Source organism: Dermacentor silvarum, chromosome 10, assembly GCF_013339745.2.
Source record: "Dermacentor silvarum isolate Dsil-2018 chromosome 10, BIME_Dsil_1.4, whole genome shotgun sequence".
Taxonomy (NCBI): domain Eukaryota; kingdom Metazoa; phylum Arthropoda; class Arachnida; order Ixodida; family Ixodidae; genus Dermacentor; species Dermacentor silvarum.
This window is the reverse complement of record NC_051163.1, coordinates 23,063,159-23,083,376: the sequence shown is the minus strand read 5'-3', so window position 1 is coordinate 23,083,376 and position 20,218 is coordinate 23,063,159. Positions and strand designations below refer to the sequence as shown.

The 20,218-nt window shown below is 44.1% G+C and overlaps 1 protein-coding gene across 1 annotated transcript in view; it reads left to right on the top strand.

Moving 5' to 3' along the window:
• Nucleotides 1-20,218, top strand: part of LOC119466097 (coiled-coil and C2 domain-containing protein 1-like) — a 36,745-nt gene that overhangs the window by 7,039 nt on the left and 9,488 nt on the right. Inside the window, 17 exon segments of the mRNA XM_037726588.2 lie at nt 77-230; nt 2,009-2,120; nt 5,803-5,973; nt 7,181-7,350; nt 8,329-8,413; nt 9,878-9,991; nt 10,670-10,824; nt 11,461-11,533; nt 12,177-12,189; nt 12,191-12,348; nt 13,827-13,966; nt 15,047-15,103; nt 16,172-16,230; nt 16,232-16,298; nt 16,797-16,855; nt 17,246-17,362; nt 19,562-19,626. Of these exon segments, the coding sequence (XP_037582516.2) occupies nt 77-230; nt 2,009-2,120; nt 5,803-5,973; nt 7,181-7,350; nt 8,329-8,413; nt 9,878-9,991; nt 10,670-10,824; nt 11,461-11,533; nt 12,177-12,189; nt 12,191-12,348; nt 13,827-13,966; nt 15,047-15,103; nt 16,172-16,230; nt 16,232-16,298; nt 16,797-16,855; nt 17,246-17,362; nt 19,562-19,626 (1,769 nt within the window).

The window sequence follows — 20,218 nt, the reverse complement described above, 5'->3', positions numbered from 1 at the left end:
GTAACTTGTGTTTATATATAGAAGTTTTTGTGCTTTTGTTGCAAATGCTACATTAAGTTACCCTTGTCTATATTAGCCCTGCGCCCACCAGCCCTGCTACAAGCCCCAGTGGGGAGCTTCCTCTTGTTGAGACCCTTCAAGAACGGCTACGCAGCTATGCTGCTGCTGAATCGGCAGCCAAGTCCCTGGGGGATAGCTCCAAGGCCAGGCGTTATGGCCGTGCAATCAAGGTGGGTTCCACACGGCGGTTTGCAAGATGAACCTGAAGTAATGAAAGGCTTGTTAAGTTGATCACATCTCTTGGGAGGAGCACTGTAATTGAAGCTGTGTAAAGCACACGGACAAAAAAAAATATATATATATATATATACAGTAGAACCCCGTTAATACGTTTCTCACGGGACCGTTAAAAAAAAAAAAAAAAAAAAAAAAATTAGGAGCCGGGAAACGCAAGAGCCGAGACATAGAAAAAAATTGAGAAATGAAAGTAGTGGTGAATTGCACACAATTTAATTTTAATTCTTACGTTAAAAAAAAAAAGCCACATAAAAAGTCAACATGGCCGCTCGGGCCGATGCGGGGTGGCAGTTCGCAACGCATGATGCGGGAACGGTCCCACTGTTGCGACACAACAGTGGGGTTACCAATGCATTGGGTCCTATGGGAGCTATGCCGGTACCGTCCGAAAACGACTTAACAACCAGGCAAATGCAGCACCCGGGAACGTAACAGCGGGGATCTACTGCATATATAAAGGGGCCCTGAAACACTTCTTGAACATAGTAAGAAACATTGCCAATCTCTCGTAGACGCTGGTGGGAACATGTGAGCCAAATATTATTGCGCTGCGTGCAGCAGGGACTTTACAATCTCGTTTCAAAAACGGCAAAAGATAGCTTGCTCTTACTTCCGCAATGCTGTCATGCAGCATTGTCCAAAGCAGCTGGCCCACCAATGCTATTGGCTGATTTCGTGATCGCGAGAACAGTCTCAGTAATACATAATTGTTAATTTTGAGTTAAATAAATGAAAGATCCATATGTCTGCAATCTGAAGAAGACAGAAATAACATTTCATCTTTGCACTGCGCATAGCTGCGTCAGCTGCGTGTAGCCTCCGAGATGGCAGCAGCGTGCTGCCTATCGTAGTCTGCTGCGGCCACTATGGGGCGCTGCGAATGAGCCCTTTCGCCACCGTAACACTCATCTTTTGGCTGGGTCTTCGGCCTCTTGGCTTCTCCATTGTGTAGCTTCCTGCACGCTAGTGGAGACAAAAGAGAGAGAAAGCCAGGTATCAGTGCGATAACTCCACTTATAGTTGAAGGATGCGACAAACTTTTGTGGCATGAGATTTGCGAGACGACATCCTTTAATAGTGAGGCCATTCTTTAATTAGTTATAAAAATGTTTCGGTGCCCCTTTAAGCAAAATGAGAGAACAAAAAAAAACTGGGTAAGCAGTGCAATAAAATTTCAATAGGCTATACCTGGTGAAAGAATGGAGAAAAGTTTGCACTGAGTAGTACTTAATGCACTCAGCTTAAAGCCGCCTGCAGTGACATTCATGCTGTCCGAAAAGCGCTCTTGAAAGCACAGAAGACAAATCTGTAAGTAACTCTTTCCAAATGATGTGCTTTGAAAGCATTCAGATTACTGTAATCACATAGTTTGATCCTAATACAAGACAGTACAAAATTGAGTGTGCCCTTTATTGGTGACATTGTGTACCTTTTAACTCTTAAAGCTGGATTTACCACAGTGAATTCAATTCTGCAGATGAGCCTGACATGCGTGAGCTGCCAACAAATTGTGTCGCCAGGAGCTCGGGTGCTACGTCGTTGCGTGCGATGCAATTCGGCGGCAGCAAGTCACGTCATGCTTGTATAAGGAAGTTGGCTTGTAGTGTGAACCTAGATTTAAAGCCAGAGCCAAAATGCAGTCTAAAGTAGTGACGAATCTTGAGAGGTCGTTTGGTGCAGTTGTAACTAACCATGCTTGTTATTTCCACAGACCTTGGAATCTCTGTTGAAGAAGGCAAAGGCAGGTGCACCAGTGAGCGAAGAAGAGATTCCTCCCCCGGTAGCCATCCCTAAGCCGCCAGCTCCTGCATCGGAAGTTTCCCGTGAGTTTCTCTTCAGAGTCTCGACTGTATGCTTAATGTTAAACGTTGCTCTGCTTGTTGATGGTATGTGTCGCACTACTCTGATGACATGTGTGCTGGGCGGGATTTGTCTCTGCGCTAGCAGTCATTTACATTTGTAGCATTCCTGGCTAGAATAATTATAACGCCATCATACATTTACAGTGGCAGAAACAAGTCCCAAGTCATCACGGGCATATGTGTATGACGACGACCGAACATTTTAAAATATGCCTTTTTGTAATAAAGCGCCGCCTAGCATCGCTCCAGAGGGGGTGCAACCTTCCGTGACTTCTAAAATTTTTATTGTGCTGTTGCCTTTTGGCGTCCGCCAGAACTGATCTTTTGTATTGTAGCTGCCACCGGTCGTAGTTTAGGAGTATTCCTGCTTTGCCTAGACTACTGCCACGCTCTGAAGTCCGCACTTTCGCATTTCATCATCTGTATTCTCACGCATGTCGTTTCGAGTTGCAGGTGTTAACTCTTAACGCATCATCTAGCGCTCCTTCGAGATGCTCACCCGCATGGCCGTCCCAAAGGCGTGCGATCGCTTTTTTTTTTTACATGCGCGCTCTCACCAAACTGGCGATACTGCCGTGCATGCGTCTCGTTTTTCGGGATTCGTGAAAACTAATCCAGAATCTTGTTTAGCAGTGAAATGATTGATTACTGCAATTTTCTCACTTGCTTTGTTTTTCTTACGGGGGTGCACCGCTGAGTTTGCTTGCGGGCACTCGCACGGCGTGCCTCGCTTTCGCTGTGGCCATGTGTCCCGGGGCCATATTCTCTGACAGTCCATTTTATTCTTTCCATACTGCTGGATCTTTGTCATTGGTTTGGCTGTGGCTCGAAAAACGTCACACTGCTGTCCTTGCTGGAATCGCACCTTCGACGCGAAACAAAATAAGAAAGGAAAGTAAAATGAAGTTGTCAAACCTAGTTATGTAATTCGATGTCACATTAGGCCTCATACTATCATGTCGCAAAATATGTCGTATTTATTGTCTGGAAGGTGTCGCAGATCTGAAGCTATTTATTACTAAATGAGTGGGGTGGCACCTTTGTCTCTTACCAGTGGCTGCAGCGAACCACTTTCACTCGTAAGCATAACCATTGTACTTTCACTCGCAGCCATTGTAGGTTGCATACTGGAAGCACAAAGATGCACAAATACATTAGACTTCCGTTAATTCGACTCCGGTTAATTCGATCTTTCAGTTATTTTGATTTTTTTGATTTTACACCGAGACAGATGCTGCCACTAAAAGGGCTTCTATTGGGGTCACCATAGGGGTCAGGTGCATGCGTGCTGACTGGCCAAGTTTGAATTATCTGGCGAAGGTCGATTTTAGGATTGAAATAACAAACGTTTGCGCCCATAACAATGTATGGGTGGCCGGCTAAGATCTTCAGCTGGGATCGAATTAAATGGAAAATTTATGGTTGTGTGAATAGTAGATTTTGAGTTCGAAGCGAATTCGAAGGAAATAGTGCTTTTGGCCGAATATTTTAGAATCGAATATCGAATAGAATACCGTTAAAAATCTTGGCCGCAAAGTGGCATGCATGATAATTACAGGATACATGTAATGATTAAGTGGACTAATTTGTGAGAATGAGACCACAAGTATGACATATTTATTGGCATACATTTGACAATGTTGAGGTCATTCACTCATCTTATCGCTTTCTTTCGGAATACTATAGTTTAAATGTTTTGAAACGGTGTTTATAAGTTTTCTCATGAATAAAAGTTTCAGAGCAATTATGAAGGTTATGGAGAAATTTTTAAAGGTCCGAAACTGGTTTGTCTAACTTGGTGTCTGGACGCGGCGGTGCTGAGAAAAGAGTGCTAGCTACCAGAGCGCCAAGATTGGCAAAGATGACGCCAGCGTATAGCAGTGTATCTGGGGCTCGTTGCTCGGTTTCTTTTGCCCGTTGTTAAACAAAGCTGGTGAAATGACTACAATTAATATACAGTCAACGTCTGATTTGACGGAGTACCTAGGAGCCGCGAAAACGTCCGAAAACATGAATGCATGCCTTTTACGGCTCCCAAGGGCTCAAATCGCCACAGGCACGTCTGAAATAGCTGCAAAGGCCTGCCAGTACACTTTTTAGGTGTATCGGTGCTCGTACTGAGATAGGAGTCGGAGGGTGCACGAGAGTATAATTAAGGAATACATACTGTGTCTCGTGACAATTGCCCCTTCCCACTCTTGTATGCTTCACCGCGTAACACTTCAGTATTGAGGCGAAGCTGACTTTCGGGAACTGGCATTACGCAACGCACCATGCTTTCCGAGTTTCGAAGCCATTGGCGAGGATCACAAAGGCGGAGTCAGTGCCATTTTAGTTCGCCAACAGCGGCGAACTGTTTCAATGAAAAACACGACACCGAACAGCAAGAAACTTGGCAGGGAATGTTGAAGTAGCTAGGCCTAGCGTTGCCACGGTGGTGGCTACGGATTTGCGGATTTGCGGCTGCCAGCGGACCTGATTATTAGACAGTAAACAAACTCGCGACCGTTTGCCAACACTTTGACAAGCACGAATATTACAACTGCTCTCAAAGCGAATATTGAATAGCGTAACATTTGGAACTACTATTCGAAAATTTGAATATTCGCACGACACTAGAAAAATTGAATTAACCGGAGTCGAATTGACGAAAATCTACTGTACAACGAAATTTCTCTGCTGCTGCTGCAAAGGAAGACCGATGCAATAACTGTTGTGGATGCTAGTGGTTGCATGGTTGAATTACATGCAGTTTTTTGCAAACGCACCTTTCAGTGCACGCTGCGTGCGAGAAAGTGGCCACCGAAGTGGAGTGGCATCTTCTCAGGCAGTGGCGAATTTAGCTGGTCATGACCTCCAAAATGTGCTGCTGCATCTTCGAGGCCATAAGCTGGCGAAGGTGGTCTAAAGCAGAGGCGTAGGGGGCATGCACATTTGCCACGCATCGTATCGTGCACTCTATGCCGCATAGTTTCGTATTCTGTGCAAGCCTTGCGCCATTGCCTGGTTTGTTGTTTTTGTTCTTTCCCTGTGGCAAGTGACAAGCATGCGTGGGGTAGAAACGGTAGTACTTAACGCAAGACACTCGCACTTGAGGACAAGGCACAGTGGTGGCAAAATGGTTGAGCATCCGCCTCGTATGCAGGTGGTACTGGGTATAAATGGCACTGCCTTAGGTAACCCCGCCAGTTTTTCTAATGAGTAGAGATTTCCCCTTTCCAGGTGCTTCGCTGTTAACAGGGATTCTCATCTTGAAAGGAGATAAAGAAAGATGGGACACCCACCTGATAAACTGCTAAAATGATACCTACAGACATCCTTTTTAGATCTCTATAAGGCCCCCTTTTGAATTGAGAACCCCTGCAAACAACTGAGCAACGAGCCGGGGGACATCTCTACTAATTAAAAAAACCGGTTGGTTTCCGGAGGCACTGGGATTTTATCGATGTATTTCCCACATACGAGTCAGGCACTCGACTATTTTGCCATTGTTGCGGTCGGCGAGGAAGAGGATGCAAACACTTGTGCCAGTTTTACCGACTTCGTTAGGTTCAGGTTTGACCGTATACATTGTGTTGTCCTTCGTGGAACTGGCAAACATGTTCCTCTGCCCTTTTTTTTTGTTCTCTTTTCGAATACTAAGACGAGTTTCCCAAGGTGGCCAAACTGGACGGGGGTCGCAATGCATCTGACACCCCTCTTTCAGAGCAACCCACCCCTGCCGGAGATAGTGCAGAGAAGCCCGCCGAGGCCTCTGGACCTGGTGCGGCACCAACTGCACCAACCCGGAGGCCTGCCCCTCCAATCCCTACGCGTGAGTGTCATGCATGTCACATTGTTCCGTACTGTGGCCGTTTTGTGAAGTCGGGGCGTTAGAGCCCCATCACCAGGTTTAGAAAATATACAAACCAAAAAGTGTGTTAAGGTTCTGGTAGACCAGCACTCTATACAAAGCTCAAGGAAAAGAAGGAGACACATATTGTGCCGAATAGCACCAGTATGAGTTTGTTTCCATCTTGAGATATTACACTGCTGCAAAAAACAATGAAGAAAGGAAAAAAAGGTGCTTCATGGTATAGAAAAGGGGTGCGCTAACATCGACAAATGTGGAATATGAATGACAGCTCAAATGCCGAAGAAAAAGGGGGTTGGGTTTTTCCCTTCAACCCATAGTTTGAGCTACTTCGTATGGGAGCACTTTATATTGAGGCTTTCTCTATTGAGCATTATCAACCTTATGTCCGCCATCTGTCTGTTTCCCTATCTAAGAAAGATCTTGATTATATGCAATACTGATTGGTATAGTGCATTGACTTCTGTATTTTATTTTGTTTATTTAATTTTTTCTACCTTTCGCAATTCATTGCTCCATTGTCAACTCAAGAACACACTGGCCTGGCGCTCTTTGGCCATACCTGGCCCTTGCGCCATTAAACACCATACATCATCAATTTTTTTTTTATGCGGCAAGTGTGCGGCTGTTTGTGTCGTTTTCGTTGTGCCAGTTCTCTTTAAAATTTTATTCCCTAGAGGCGTGTTTCATTGTTTTTGTGGGCTTTTAACGCATTACTTGCTCATATCTTTTTACCTTTTGACTATCTTGCTTTTTTGAGCAACCCGTTGTGTGTTTGTGTTGTCGCTGTTATTTTGATTACTTGCCCAGTATTTTTCAAGGACCTTCTCATTCGAAATAAAAACGACCCCAAAGTCAGAGTGCTGCTGATACGTGTCCTTGATGACTTATATGACTACTGGCAAACAGAAAATTATATAGACATAGCAATACATTGCGTGCGAAGTGGCTTGAAGTGTTGCTTGTGGCTGTTTAAAAATGGGTTGCTTGGTGTTAACATACTGGGTTGGAAGTGAGTGCTCCGTGTGTGTGTTTGCCTCTCACCTGTCCTGTCTTTTGCACTGTTCCCTTCAAAGATGGTACTGGGAGTAGCTCCGTGAAATTTGGTGCATATTAATCTTCACTAAGGAGAGCTCATTCACTACCTTCTTTAAATTTGTAACTTCAGGCCCGGATCCAACGCCTGCCCCAGCTCCAAAGGCGGAGCCACCCGCCAGCACTGGCAGCCCACAGGAGCAGTTGCTGGCAACACGTAGGGACCAGTACAAGCGAGCTGCCATCAATGCCAAGAAGCGTGGCGACCAACAGGCTGCTATTAGCTACGTCCGCACAGCCAAGGTGCAATAACTTTCTCCCTCACAATTTTTCTGTGATGCATTTGTGATGCATTTGGGTTCTCTTGCGATAGCAATTATACAGACAATTCAGCGACAACTGTGGTGTCGGCATCTTGTCCTGGCTGTGTGTGCATGTGTGTATTACATGGTGTTCGTCCCGTCCACCTAAAGCTTGCTTTGGGTGGCAAAAAAGAAAATGCAGAACTCGTGTTCCATGTACACTGCATGCAGATTTCCTCCGTTAATATGACGTGCTATGCTGAAGCTTTGGATCTTGAACACAGGATAAAAAAAAAAAAAATGCACTTTGCAGCACGGGCAACATTAGTGAGACCCTGGGCACAGTATATCTGATAGTGTAACCATAAATGCAAGGAAATTGAAAACATTAGCGTATCTCTTGTCTCGTTAGATAAAGAAGCTGTACACTACCTGCCGAGTGCACTTCGATATGTCCATACTTCGCAGTACCGAACACAGCTCAGCATTTACCAATAGTACTAGCAGCATTTGAAGCTAATGACTACTTTGTGATCACCCTCTGATAGTTTCTGCTCAGTATTTTAGAGCGAACAGTGGCGATGTTCTCTAGGTTACCTTTAATGGCTGTGGGTAGCTGTAGCAATGCTTGGCTGTCATCTTGTGCATGCTTGCACTGTGTAGGAGTGAAATGCAATGAACAAGGATAAAGAGAGCTTGTCATGTCATGTGACAGGGGTCTCCGCATGCTTGTATACGACAAGGCTGAGTGCAAATCGATGTTTTACATGTGCGAGGCTGTACAGATGTGTTGTCAGTTACCTACCTGCAAGCTCTGCTCTGGAGTTGGGTTTGTCTACACTGCTATTAATAAAGTGTTGCTTCAAGGCATAAAATGCTATCAGCCATTAAGCTAGTTTGCTTTTAAAGTATTGATTCTAATCCTTTCTATTCGATTTGTGCCTTCGCCCAACTCATCTGCCTGCCTGCCTTGTTGTAGCAATTCGATGCTGTGCTCACCGCCATGGCTCAAGGGCAGCCCGTTGACTTGTCGAAGATGCCTCCACCACCACCAGAGTTTCAAGGTTAGGATTTATTTTCCACAGCTTAGCAGAAGCTTCGTGAGCAGCAGGTGGTCCTGCTAACATTCTCTTGTGTTTGATGTGAAAACTCAGTTTGAATCAATCAATTAGGGGTGTGTGAACAGTGACTTTTGACACCAAATCGAATACGAATCAAATAGTGACACAAGCAAATGGAATCAAATCGAATAATGAAAATTCTTGGAATACTTTTCGGAATAATGAACAGCCGTTATCACAATTATTATAAAATGTTCACATCTTAGTACTCTCAAAGTTAGCAAGTTTCTGTCATTACTTAGTACGTTATGAAGCATTAATTATCAAAAGCACAAACGGAGTATTAGGAGCAAACAAGCAGTTTCTTTGAATGCACAGGTCTTTGCAGAAAGCGCGAATGATATAGTCTAAAACATGGCTACATAAGCGACGTAGCATGCTCCTCTACCCAAGTTCTCATGTTTTATGTCTATACTGCACCCACGATGGCGAAAATTTACCGTACTTTTGCTCCAGTGTTATGTTTAATTGGGTGCAGTTGACATTTCGAAATATTCGAAAAGTATGAGAAAAATGTTCGCATTTAAGTATAGAGACTATTCGATTTGGAGACTGAATTGAATAAGACACTATTTGATTCGTTATTCAAAATTTTCAAATATTTGCACGCCCCTTCAATCAATCAATTATGAGGTTTTATTTCCAACAGTTTTGTGGAGGGACACTTGGGTGAAAGAGAGGCCGAAGTGAGCTTGAATGTTCCTGGGAGCCGCTATATACTGCAACACTAAAATAAAATTTATATTTGCCTTAGTTTTGACAGGCGAAGTAGTGTCAAGTTTCTTCTTTAATAACACTTCAAAGGGAATAAAGGCACGAACGTGAAATGCTCTACAACCAAGCAGTATAACAAATGAAACATTATAGGTAAACAGTACTAAACACTCACTTTGCCAAATTTTGTGCCCATTTGCACAATCAAGCGCAATCTGACTATTAAACCAGGACAAAGAAAACAATGGCAGAAGCATAGAATAGTGTTAGGAACTGAAACAGAAGAGTGGGAGATATTATTAGAGAATTTGTACTGTCAAATCCAACTACACTGGATGAAGGTGTCACATTATTCACGGTGCAAGTACACCTCTTCTTAATTTGTTTATTTACTGCTCTAAGATATTATGTTTGCATGTGTCAGTACTCTTCCTAGCAAGCACAATTTTCATTCAATTTCTCTCTTGCAGCCATCTTGTCTGTTCCTCCTCTCATCCCATTCTAAAGGGCTATATCTTTGCCCAAGCGTGTTAACCTACTGGCCTAAATTAGCACTCTGTTAACTGGAAATTTATCTAGTGTGAGCTATAGGAACAGAAAAGTGATGAAAAAAATTGCAGATGCTGCATTGTGCACCAGTGCTGGGATTTATTACTCTTGCATCTGAAACACACGGCAAACTTCCTTCAATAGGTCCTGGCCAAGCTGCAGCAGCTCCAGCAGCGCCACCCAGTGTGCCAACTGCTGAGGCGCGGACACAGGCTTCGGGCGACAACACTCCGGTACCGTCTTACATCGACGAAAATGGTAACATCCCGCTGTTATCGGGTAGTTGCTGACGCATGGGTATTTAGTGTCGTGACAGCTGTTTAATGTACGTGATCGTGACTTTGAGTGTTTCTAGTTAAAGGGACGCTTAAGGAGCCCCGAAACACTTTCCGAACACAGTAAGAAAATGTTGCCGATTGGTCGTAGAGGCTGCTTGCTTGCGGTGACACTTCATTTGATAACTAGTGAAGGTTGATCGCGATGAATCGTGTCACACACTGGAGCATGGCCTGTTCAGAGTGCTCACCTGGGATCAGATCAGATGCACGCTCCAGACTGGCCGTGACTAAAACTATGGTTTGCTAGATGCGTCAGTAGTGAGCGACGACAACGCCGCAACGACGAGCACCACCTCGTGCAGCCCACGCAATAAGACCCGGGGCTCATCGGTCGGCGAGCTGCCCATGTATTCTAGTTCGCTGTAGCAGCAATGCCACCCATATTTTGCTTTTTGCACCTTTCCTGGTTTATCAAGCCTTCTCTCACAGTAAGAGCAGCCATTTTGCTACTGCAGAAGTGTGATCAGCTTACACAGCTTAATTTAATACTCCTCTTCTTCCCTTTAAAGCCCATAATGTTTTTTCATTTCTTTTCATCTGAAGCTCAGACAAGTAAGGTGGCTTTGCAGGAACTGTTTTGTTTCCTGTCATTATGCAGTTGAGGACGATCCATCTTTATTCGGGGGGCCCCCTCCCCCGGCCACCATAATGGAAGCCCTACAGCAGAGGCTCGACAAGTACAAGAGCACGTTCAGTGAAGCCAAGGAACAAGGGAACGATCGCAAGGCTCGCCGGCTCGAACGCATCGTCAAGGTGGGTTTTAGTGCATTTATGGTGGCACTGCTTTGTTGCTGGGACAGCGTGTGACGCGTGTTGAAAAGCGAATCAGAGTGCAGAAAAAATCAAGGTACGGAGATGAGGACACAGTTTCTTTCAATTGTAGCGTTTGTTCACTGTGTCATGTTGCCGTATAACTAGCCTACGTGTAGAATTGTTGATTGCTGGGCCTCATTAATGTGGAAGCCTGGTGAAAAGTGCTTCAGCAGCAGGTTGCGAAATAGATGGCTAAGAAATGGTTCGAAAGCAGTCTTCAATCAATGTTCGCTCTGCAAAGACCTCACCATCCAAGATTGTCTTGGCGTCAGCACATTGGTATTGAGAAGACATCACTTGTAACATGGAATATAGTTATTTTAGATGATTGATGCTGTATGCTGTTTAACAAAGACTTGCTAACACGGCAAATGTGAACACTCTGTCTTTTTGAAATTTTGTGGTAGTTTTGCTGTGTCGCTTTCATGATATGCAAATTTTTTCTCTGTGGTGTGTTGACTTGTGCTGTGTTCTTGTCCTCATTGGGGGCAAAGTGGGCTGCTTGCTATGCGAGGATAGATTGAAATGCATTCTCTCTGAAATTTGCATTGTTGGTTTGATTTTATTTTTTCACAGCAATATGAAGATGCCATCAAACTGTACAAGGCCGGAAAACCAGTCGACTTTGAGGAACTACCAGCTCCTCCAGGTAAGTAAGACAGCATGTGTCGTGGCGAGGTGCCTTGCTATATTTTTGAGACGGGGGCCGTATATGGTAACAAGTGTTCTCATCTTTCCATTCTTCTTGCGCTGCATCATCAGCTTGCATGAAGCCGATGCGCCACCCCTGTTATCTTTGGGATCTGTTACTCAGAAGAATAGATGATGATAAATTAATAGAATCAAACGATAAGAATTGCTGCAATAAGGTTGCTTTCAATTTCGTTGTTCAGCCGCCAGTTCTCAGTCACTTGTGGCTATAGCTTTCACATTTGCTTAACCATATATCCAGCATGCAGTGCGTTGATGTAGTGAAGAGCATTCGCTTACATGAAATTTCTGTAGCCCACTCTGTCGAGTCAGTTAACACTGGCACAGCGAAAAAAGTGCTTTTGGAAGTGTGGCCACTTATTAGTATTGTTTGTCACATTCACTTTCACTGCTTCATCTAGCCAGCGTGCCAGCAAAACCAATATCCCCTGTGGTATCAAGGATGTGAGCCTCTAGTCTCTTGTAAAGAAACCCAATGCAACTGCATCCGGTTCCTAGATGTGGTGGCATTCTGGGCTTTTGGTAGGCTGCAATCTATTGCTTATCTTCTTTTCAGTGTGACCATGTTCTTGGTGTTTCAGGTTTTGGGCCAATCCCAGTTCCCTCCGAGCCTGCCCCTGCTCCAAAGCCAGAGCCGCCAAAGCCAGCGCCAAAGCCGGCCCCTAAAGCCTGCTGCCAAGCCAGCTGCTCCCCAGCCGGGTGCAGCTGCTGCCAGAGCAGCACAGCCTGGGTCTGGTTCCCCAAAAAAGCCGTGTAAGTGTCCTTCTTACAGTGAAGCTGTTAAGGGGAGTTCTGCAACAGTTCTTGTGCGACAGTGAAGGCCGATATGTGACGGCTTGTTCGACATCAAATGTAAATGCAACACAACTTGTGTCAGAGTTTCAAATTTGCTTTGATGTGTAATGATCAATGATCATAAAATAAAAGTTACCTTGTGTAAATCTCATTCGAATAGACAACTATATGCGTGCTTCTTTTAATCAGTAATTACGGCATAATTTTTGTTTCTCACGTCACGTTATGCCGTTTCCCATTGGAGGTCAGCTAGGAGTTTGCACTGGCTGTAGTGGTGACAGCTGATGCCGTGTTGCTGCAGTGCACACCGTGTGGGAGCCTGTCACTAAGAACAGCCAGCCATGACTGCTCGAACGCAGCAACAACTACTACTGCGTTCGAGCTGTCACGAAAAGCCAGCAAACAGACCCATAATATACTTCCAAAGGGTGTCAGAACTCGCTTATACAGCCTCGCTGCATTTGATGTATCAGTTGTCAGATTGACATACATCTGTGGAGGATTTCTTTTGCAAGGGCAGTTGTCGCACAGTGTGTATTTCACCGTGTGGACTGGCATTCATGTCTTATGCAGTTGAAATTTGGTGTAATTGAAATTTGTCTTATGCAGTTGAAACTTGGTGGTTTCACTTTTGACTTTACTTTGACTACTCATTTCACTCCAAGAGGCGAAACCGTGAACAGTGAGAACTATTGCGATGTGTTTCAAACTAAACTGGAACCTACAATCAGATCCAAATGTCACGGAAAACTGTGAAAAGGTGTCATCCTGCAGCAAGATAACACTCGGCCACATTCTGCCAAACGGACGGCCGAAACAATAAAGGAGTTGGGATTCGAATTGCTGGAGCACCCGCTATACAGTCCAGACCTGGGTCCAAGTTATTTTCACACGTTTGGACTATGGAAGGAAGCGCTCAGGGGAAGACGATTTGCAACCGATGCAGAAGTCATTGATGCGGTGCGAAATTGGTTGCAGGTGCAACCAAAAAACATTTTTTCCGATAGAATCAAAAAACTTGTGAAACGTTGCGCAAAGTGCATTGAGGTGCAGGGAGGTTACTGTAGAAAAATAATGTTTCAGTTTTCTATCATTAGAATAAATGTACATTTTCTCAAAAGTCCCTTTACTTTTTGACTTTCCCTCGTAACAAAGTTATCGTTAAATCAAATCCAACGAGTGTTTATTTGATTTGATTCTAGTATACCTTTGTTTTAACCAATATTAATTTTAATCACGTATTTAATACATGTTACCGAGTACATGTGTTGCGTACGAAATTTTTGTAACTAAGCTTGACTGTATTTGCCTAAGTAATAGAGGCATCCGGTTGAATTGATGTATTCGTGAATAATAGCTATTTGCTGCGTGAGTTCTGCAGTTTTCTAAAGATTGCACGCAGGACTGTTCACATTTATTCTGCCCATTCTTTACAGTGCGTCGCGGCCTGTCGACCACCATTGACAAGCAGATGCAGTTCTTGCAGGAACGGCAGAGGCTGTTCCGAGAGGCAGCCTTAGAGGCCAAACGTCGGGGCGAGATAGAACAAGCCAAGCAGTACCTCCGCACAATGAAGGTGTGCGCCCTTGTGGTTATGTTTTCACTGTCTATGTATACTATATGCTCACTTGAGGCATCACAGCAGCTGTAATTGTGCCGTAGTTTAAATTTGTTGCGCATCTTCGTGACATACAGTTGAACCCACTTTTAACGATACCGGTTTTAACAATAATATCGGTTATAACAATGAGAAGCTGATGTACTGTCAACTTCTGTATGTTTTCTATGGTGAAATAACCCGCTTATTACAATGCCCCCGTGCCGCATTATCGGTTATAACGATGAAATCTGGCTACTGGGTGTCCGTGCCGAAAGGGAATGGAATGCGATCTCCTTGAAAAGAAAAAAGAAAGAAATTTGAGCCGTTGCACGCCGCCGCGCGCTGTTTTCCATCCTTCTCCGCATCGCCAGCCTCGCGTGCCTCTGTCCCGTTGCCCTTCCACCCCTCCGAACACGAATGGGCTGCTCCCATAGCTCTATGCCGCACCACCCTCTGAAACACGAATGGACCGCGCCAACTGCGCTGATAGTGCTGGGCTGGCGGAGTGCCGCAAATGTGCGATGGAATGGAGCCAAAACGGCGTTAGAGTCCACCGAAACGAAGCAACTGAACTCGCATCGCCATAGTCATCAGTGAAAATTATACTGGAATGACAGCAACAATGGAACGCTTCATGCCTATTTGTGCCTTTAAAGCCTTTATTCTTGCGTTTACCGCTGCGCATAGCACCGCGTTGGCCGCATGCCTTCATGACTGTGTAGTCACTACCCATGATCGCGTCGATAGCGGCTGCAATTCTTGAACGCCGACAGCCAAGCTGCGACTCGTTACACGCGATCAGAGCGTGCAGGATGCAGAGTTAAACAGTTAAACGAGTCAACACAATCGGCAGCCTCAAACAATTTATGCATGTTATTCAAACTTGCTGCACATGTCCAATCAGAAGTGTTTCAATATGTATGCAACATGTTTTAACATCATTATGTTCATCAGTGCTTTGGCTTTTGATGCAACATCGTTTCATGCACAATTGGGCATGCAGCGCCTGAAGGGCGTTGTAATTAACACTTCGACTGAGTAGTTAATGTTTTGCAGGGAATAGACCCCATGATCCAGGCTACCGAGTGCGGCCTTCCAATTGATGCATCAAGTGTGAGTAACTGTTTTTTATGCATTTTTATGTAAACCACTTATGCGCTTGCAGCTCTTTTTAAACATTGCTAAAGATATTCATGATTCGCAGATTCTGTTGCCACCACTCCATTTTCAGCGGTGCTGACGAGTGTTAACTAGAACGTCAATGTAATTTGTCTTAGGTTTTGATGCCATATTGCTCGAAACTTGTGCAAAGCACAGGACTTTTGCTAAGCTGGCATTGCTTTCATTACTGCTTGGTTTCAGTTCCTCGTTGGCTCAAAATGAATACAGTCGCCGACCGATTTTCGGGACTTCACGGGGTCCGAAAAATAGTCCAAAAAATCAAACAGTCCGAAAAACTTATTCACCCTTAAAAAGAAAATTTATTAGGCTTATAGCGGCATGAAAAGATCGCTAATAATGCCAACCTCATACTATGCTTGGAGGCGATCAGATCAGAACATCGTCTCCGCATACAGCTGACAAGAGCGTCGCCGCTTTGGTGATCTCCTTTAGCGGAGATCGCCATGGAGATCGAACAAACAAGCCCCAGTACTTCGCACCACTTGGCTCTCGCGAAGACACAGGGTGTGGCGCCGATCACACAAATGCGATCGGGAAAATGCATTAACTCTATGGGAACTTTGACGGTGCATTTATGAAGTCCAGAAGTTTAAATTTTTGGAGTCCGAAAAATCCGTCGGCGAATGTAACTACAAAACTAATTAGCGTAAATTTGTTAACTATCCAAATCCAACATCAGTCTGTAGTTTGCCTTGCAAGTAGTGTCCTCCTCTTCAAGTAATCCAGTATATACGACAGACTTGCGATATCTACTACAGGAGATCTTCAGTAGGTTTGTTTCCATTATAATAGGTAACCCAGTATTTTTGTCAATAATTTCCGAGAGTAACAGTCAGAGTACAAAGGGAAAGGAAATGCAAGAGGTGGCTGCAGAGAATTATACGCTACAGTGGCTGTGAAATCAGGTTAAGGTTGAGAGCACTGTGCCTTTGTCCCACACTGGGTCTGTCTTTCTGCTGCTGCTGCTGATGTAGCGACGTGATGTTTTCGTGCTTGCAGATACCCCTTCCACCTCAGCTTCAGGAAGACTTCGTGGTTGTCGATGCATCTGACTGTGAACCCAAGGATGAGAACATTGAACAAGCTGTACCAGACACTTGAACAAGAGCTGGTGGCACAACACGAGGTAAACAGTTAAATGTCAAACGTTTCGCTTCACTGGAGTTAAGTGTTGTGGTCTGCTGTGCATTATTGAAGTGAATGCACTGAGCATTTGTTAGTGTAGTTTAGTGTTGCTTAGTTTGGCATGTTTTTGTTAGATAGTGTGAGGTTGGGTGAGCTTATGTTGGGGCTTGTGTGTCATAGTATACTCATTCTGTGCAACATACACAAATCAGGTTGCGAACACCTCAGGCAGGACGCCAACTTCAGGGATGTTCAGTTTAGTGTTAGCTTATTGTGTTAGTTTAGTTAGTGTTAAGTTAGGTGGGCTAATGTTAGGGTTAGTGTGTCACATTATTTGCTCCAACATATGCCACTCGGATACACTACAGACGAGACACTGACTTAAGGGGTGTACGTGTGGTTTCTGTGTTTTTTTCCTGTAACCTGGACAGTATGTTTTATGTTGATCTAGCTCAGCATAAGCGCAAATATACCATGTCTTCTTTGCACTGTGTTACAGATGTGCGTTCAGAACAAGGACCATTTCTTCAAGTTGGGAGATGTAGCCTCTGGAACCAAGTGAGCAATGCCGTAATCTTCATTATCCACCTAAGGTTGCCTAAATGTGCCTGTCTTAGCTGCTTTTTTGCATGCGCAGTCTGAGGGTGGTAGCGTTCTACATAACAGCGTGATTACTGAAGTGCCGTGACATATTCATTATGGCAAATTACAGAAGGGTTTACTTCTCATGGTGCCAGTCTTTCTTTTTATTGTTATGTTCGCAAATGTGTATCACATTTTGTGCAGTGTGTGTAATGTGCCTCTGCACTTGAAAGCTTTCACTGAGAGATACAGAAAAAGAAAGGACAGGCATAAATAATCACACAAATCTGTCGCATTGCATTAAATTGGGGTAAATTGGTTGTGTTATTTGTTGCACTACTGTGATGTTTCTTTGGTTCTGCCCAGGTTTGAGAAGCTTGCTCAGGACACCAATCGAGATCTGCTGGTGGTGAAAAATCTTAGGCAGCGCAATGACCCACTTCCACGGTTCCACTACGAAACCAGAGTGTTCTCAATAGTTCGGTAAGGCTTGCTGGCCTGCCTAAAGAGCTTCACTGTAATTAGCCGAAGAATGAAATAACATGGAAAGTTCTGGTGGCAATATGGCGCTGTGAAAACAGGAATGCAGATTGGAATTGTACAGAGCATTTGTTGCAATCAAGATGCTAAATACAGGTGTGGATAGGTAATTAAGAGAATGAAAATTTATGAATTCTAGACAAAAGGTACCTGAAGTTTGTTGTCCACCACCACAGTTTCTTGAGTTCATCTGCAGTCTATTTGAAGTATGTGAACAGTGAACACAGCCTGTGGGACGAGGACAGAGAAACCGACTTAGGATGTTACGATGTGACGTCGTCGTGAATATGCACGCACATTCTTTTCGTGTGCATCTTGTGTATCTGGTCTCTTCTGTTTTTGCCCATTGCCTCATGATGCTGTTTTGTTTTTCTATCATGCATTTCTCATTCAAATTCAAGCACTGCCAGAAATGCCCAGACTAGCAAAAAAAAAAAAAAGTGGCTAAATGCGGAATGCTGAATTCTATGACGTGGACGCAGAACAAAGCACTGAAGTGCGGGAAGATAGGTGTATGGTTGGTGGAATGATGTACAAACACAGGCGCTGTGTACTAGAAATGCACATACGCACACTTACACTAACACACACACGTGTGTAGTTAGCAGAAAGATGTACAAACGCAGGCAGTGTGTACCAGAAATGCATGCATTTCTGGTACACAGTGCCTGCGTTTGTACATCTTTCTGCTAACTAGACACCTATCTCCCCACACTTCAGTGCTTTGCGCTGCATTCATGTTGTGAACTTAGACCAACTTGCCCAAGTCGCTGACTTCTACGACAAATAGCTATCTGGGAGCTAATCAGTACTCATATTGTAAAAGTTTGAGGACAGGTACGTGTTCTAGCCTGTTTTACCCCTTGCAGGGGCTTAAATCCCATGCTTTTTACCTTTTAAATTGATTGCCAGCTGCGGTGGCTGCACTCCCACAGAGGCAGAGTCTAAAGAGGCCTGTGTGCTGACATTCTGAGGGGCCCTCAAACACCTTTTCTTGAAATCTGAGTAGCACGCTGGTATGAGTCCGATGCGATACCTTTCAAAAGAATGTATTCCCGAAGAAGTCCTTTTGAAGAGGACCTAATATGAGTGGAGATATACTATAATGATTGCACCGTTTACTTTCCCCATTCCTCCTTTCCTCTCGGCTGGGAGAGCACCAATAGTGATGCCATGTCGATTGCTCCTTCCTCTCTCTTTTTGTTTTCTTTCCATAGTGCGCTCTTGGTGAAATAAAGTGTTGACACGGGTTAGCTAGTTGCAGGCCTGCACTACGTCGTTCGTGTTCTTGCTTGTCCTGTCCATTCGCGCTGTTTAGACTCCGATGGTCATGGTAATCTTTTAAGTTTGGCATCTGACATAGGTGCCCTAGAGTGACGAACAAGAGGTGATAGAAGGAATGGGACACATTAACAACCGCTGCTTCCTCATTTCCTAGAAAATCTGGAAAGATGTGCATGTGTGTGTCAGCTTTTGCGCCTGTGAGATCACGAACAATCCCCCTGGGACTGGTGCCTATGGACCGTGATGCTTCTTGTGACGTCCTCGCTGACGTTGCCCAAGGCACAAAAATAAGGGGGGGGGGGTTCAGGATGCTGGCGAGAACCTGCAGTCTATTATGCAAGATTGTAGGTTCTCTGCTACATGCAGTGGAATGATATTGTCCTCAGATGTTCACAGTGGTGTCGTCTACAGAGGGGAAGCGCCTGAAAAAGCATTTCACTGCACTTGAAGGATCCTCAGGCACTACGAAGTAACCCGAAGCCCAGGGGCGTAACAGTTTAAAAGTGCATGTGTAGCCTTTGGATGTGAAACCCCGTTAATTTGTTCTTACTTCTCTGCTTATTAATTTATGTTGATAAGGTACCCTATGTTGTTTATGAATTTTATTAGATTGCCGCTGTTAAGAGCCAACTTTTTTCTGGCTGTTTCCAAGTGCGCTACATGAGTGAGTGCTGCATTTAATTGAAGTAACTTGAGTAGTGCGTTAAAACCTTTCACTTTTGGATCTGTGTCACCTTGAAAGCTGGTCAAAGCAAGTATGCTAATTTTCAAATTATGAGGGTAATTTACTGCATGACTGTGAAATAATAAAGTGGCTGCAAAATGGTAAAAGAATGTCCAATGTTTTTGTTTTCCCAGCTGCAATCATGACCTGACAGATACCGACATTGAGGTCTCAATAGTAAGAGGAGTCAACCTGCCAGGTGAATATTTTTGTCCCGTCTTTATGAACCTCTTGTGCTGTGCTTATGGCATGTGGCATAGACAGCTTTTTATGTCAATCAGTTCTTCTTCGTTCTTTGCGGAAAACATTGGGTGTTGACTGTCTTGCAGGAACCTAGCACTAGAGTCACATGGTGGCCTGAAATGATAGTATTTAGTATAGTTTAGTTATGTGCTGACTAAATAAAGAGAATACCAGCATCATCTGGCAGAGATTTGAGACATTTAATACTGACTTCTTGCATTCTGTATAGACAAATTTTTCTGTAATACCACGTATCTCAGCAATAACTGCCTGTGATCATTAAAGATGTGGGATTTGAGATAACATTATAATTTCTTCCTGGCCAAGCCTCACAGCACTGGCAGACATCAGAACTTGCGTGAATGCCGCAATACGTAATCGATAAATTTTTTCTTAATACATCTTCATTAATGACTCAAGGTGGCGTATTGTAATTGCAGAATTGAAGTTGGCCAGTACTGAAAGCATAATCTCTTGCTATTAATTTTGGGCATTGTGCCAGCTTTGAGAAATAAGTATACTTATAATCTGCAGTAAACTGCATTGCT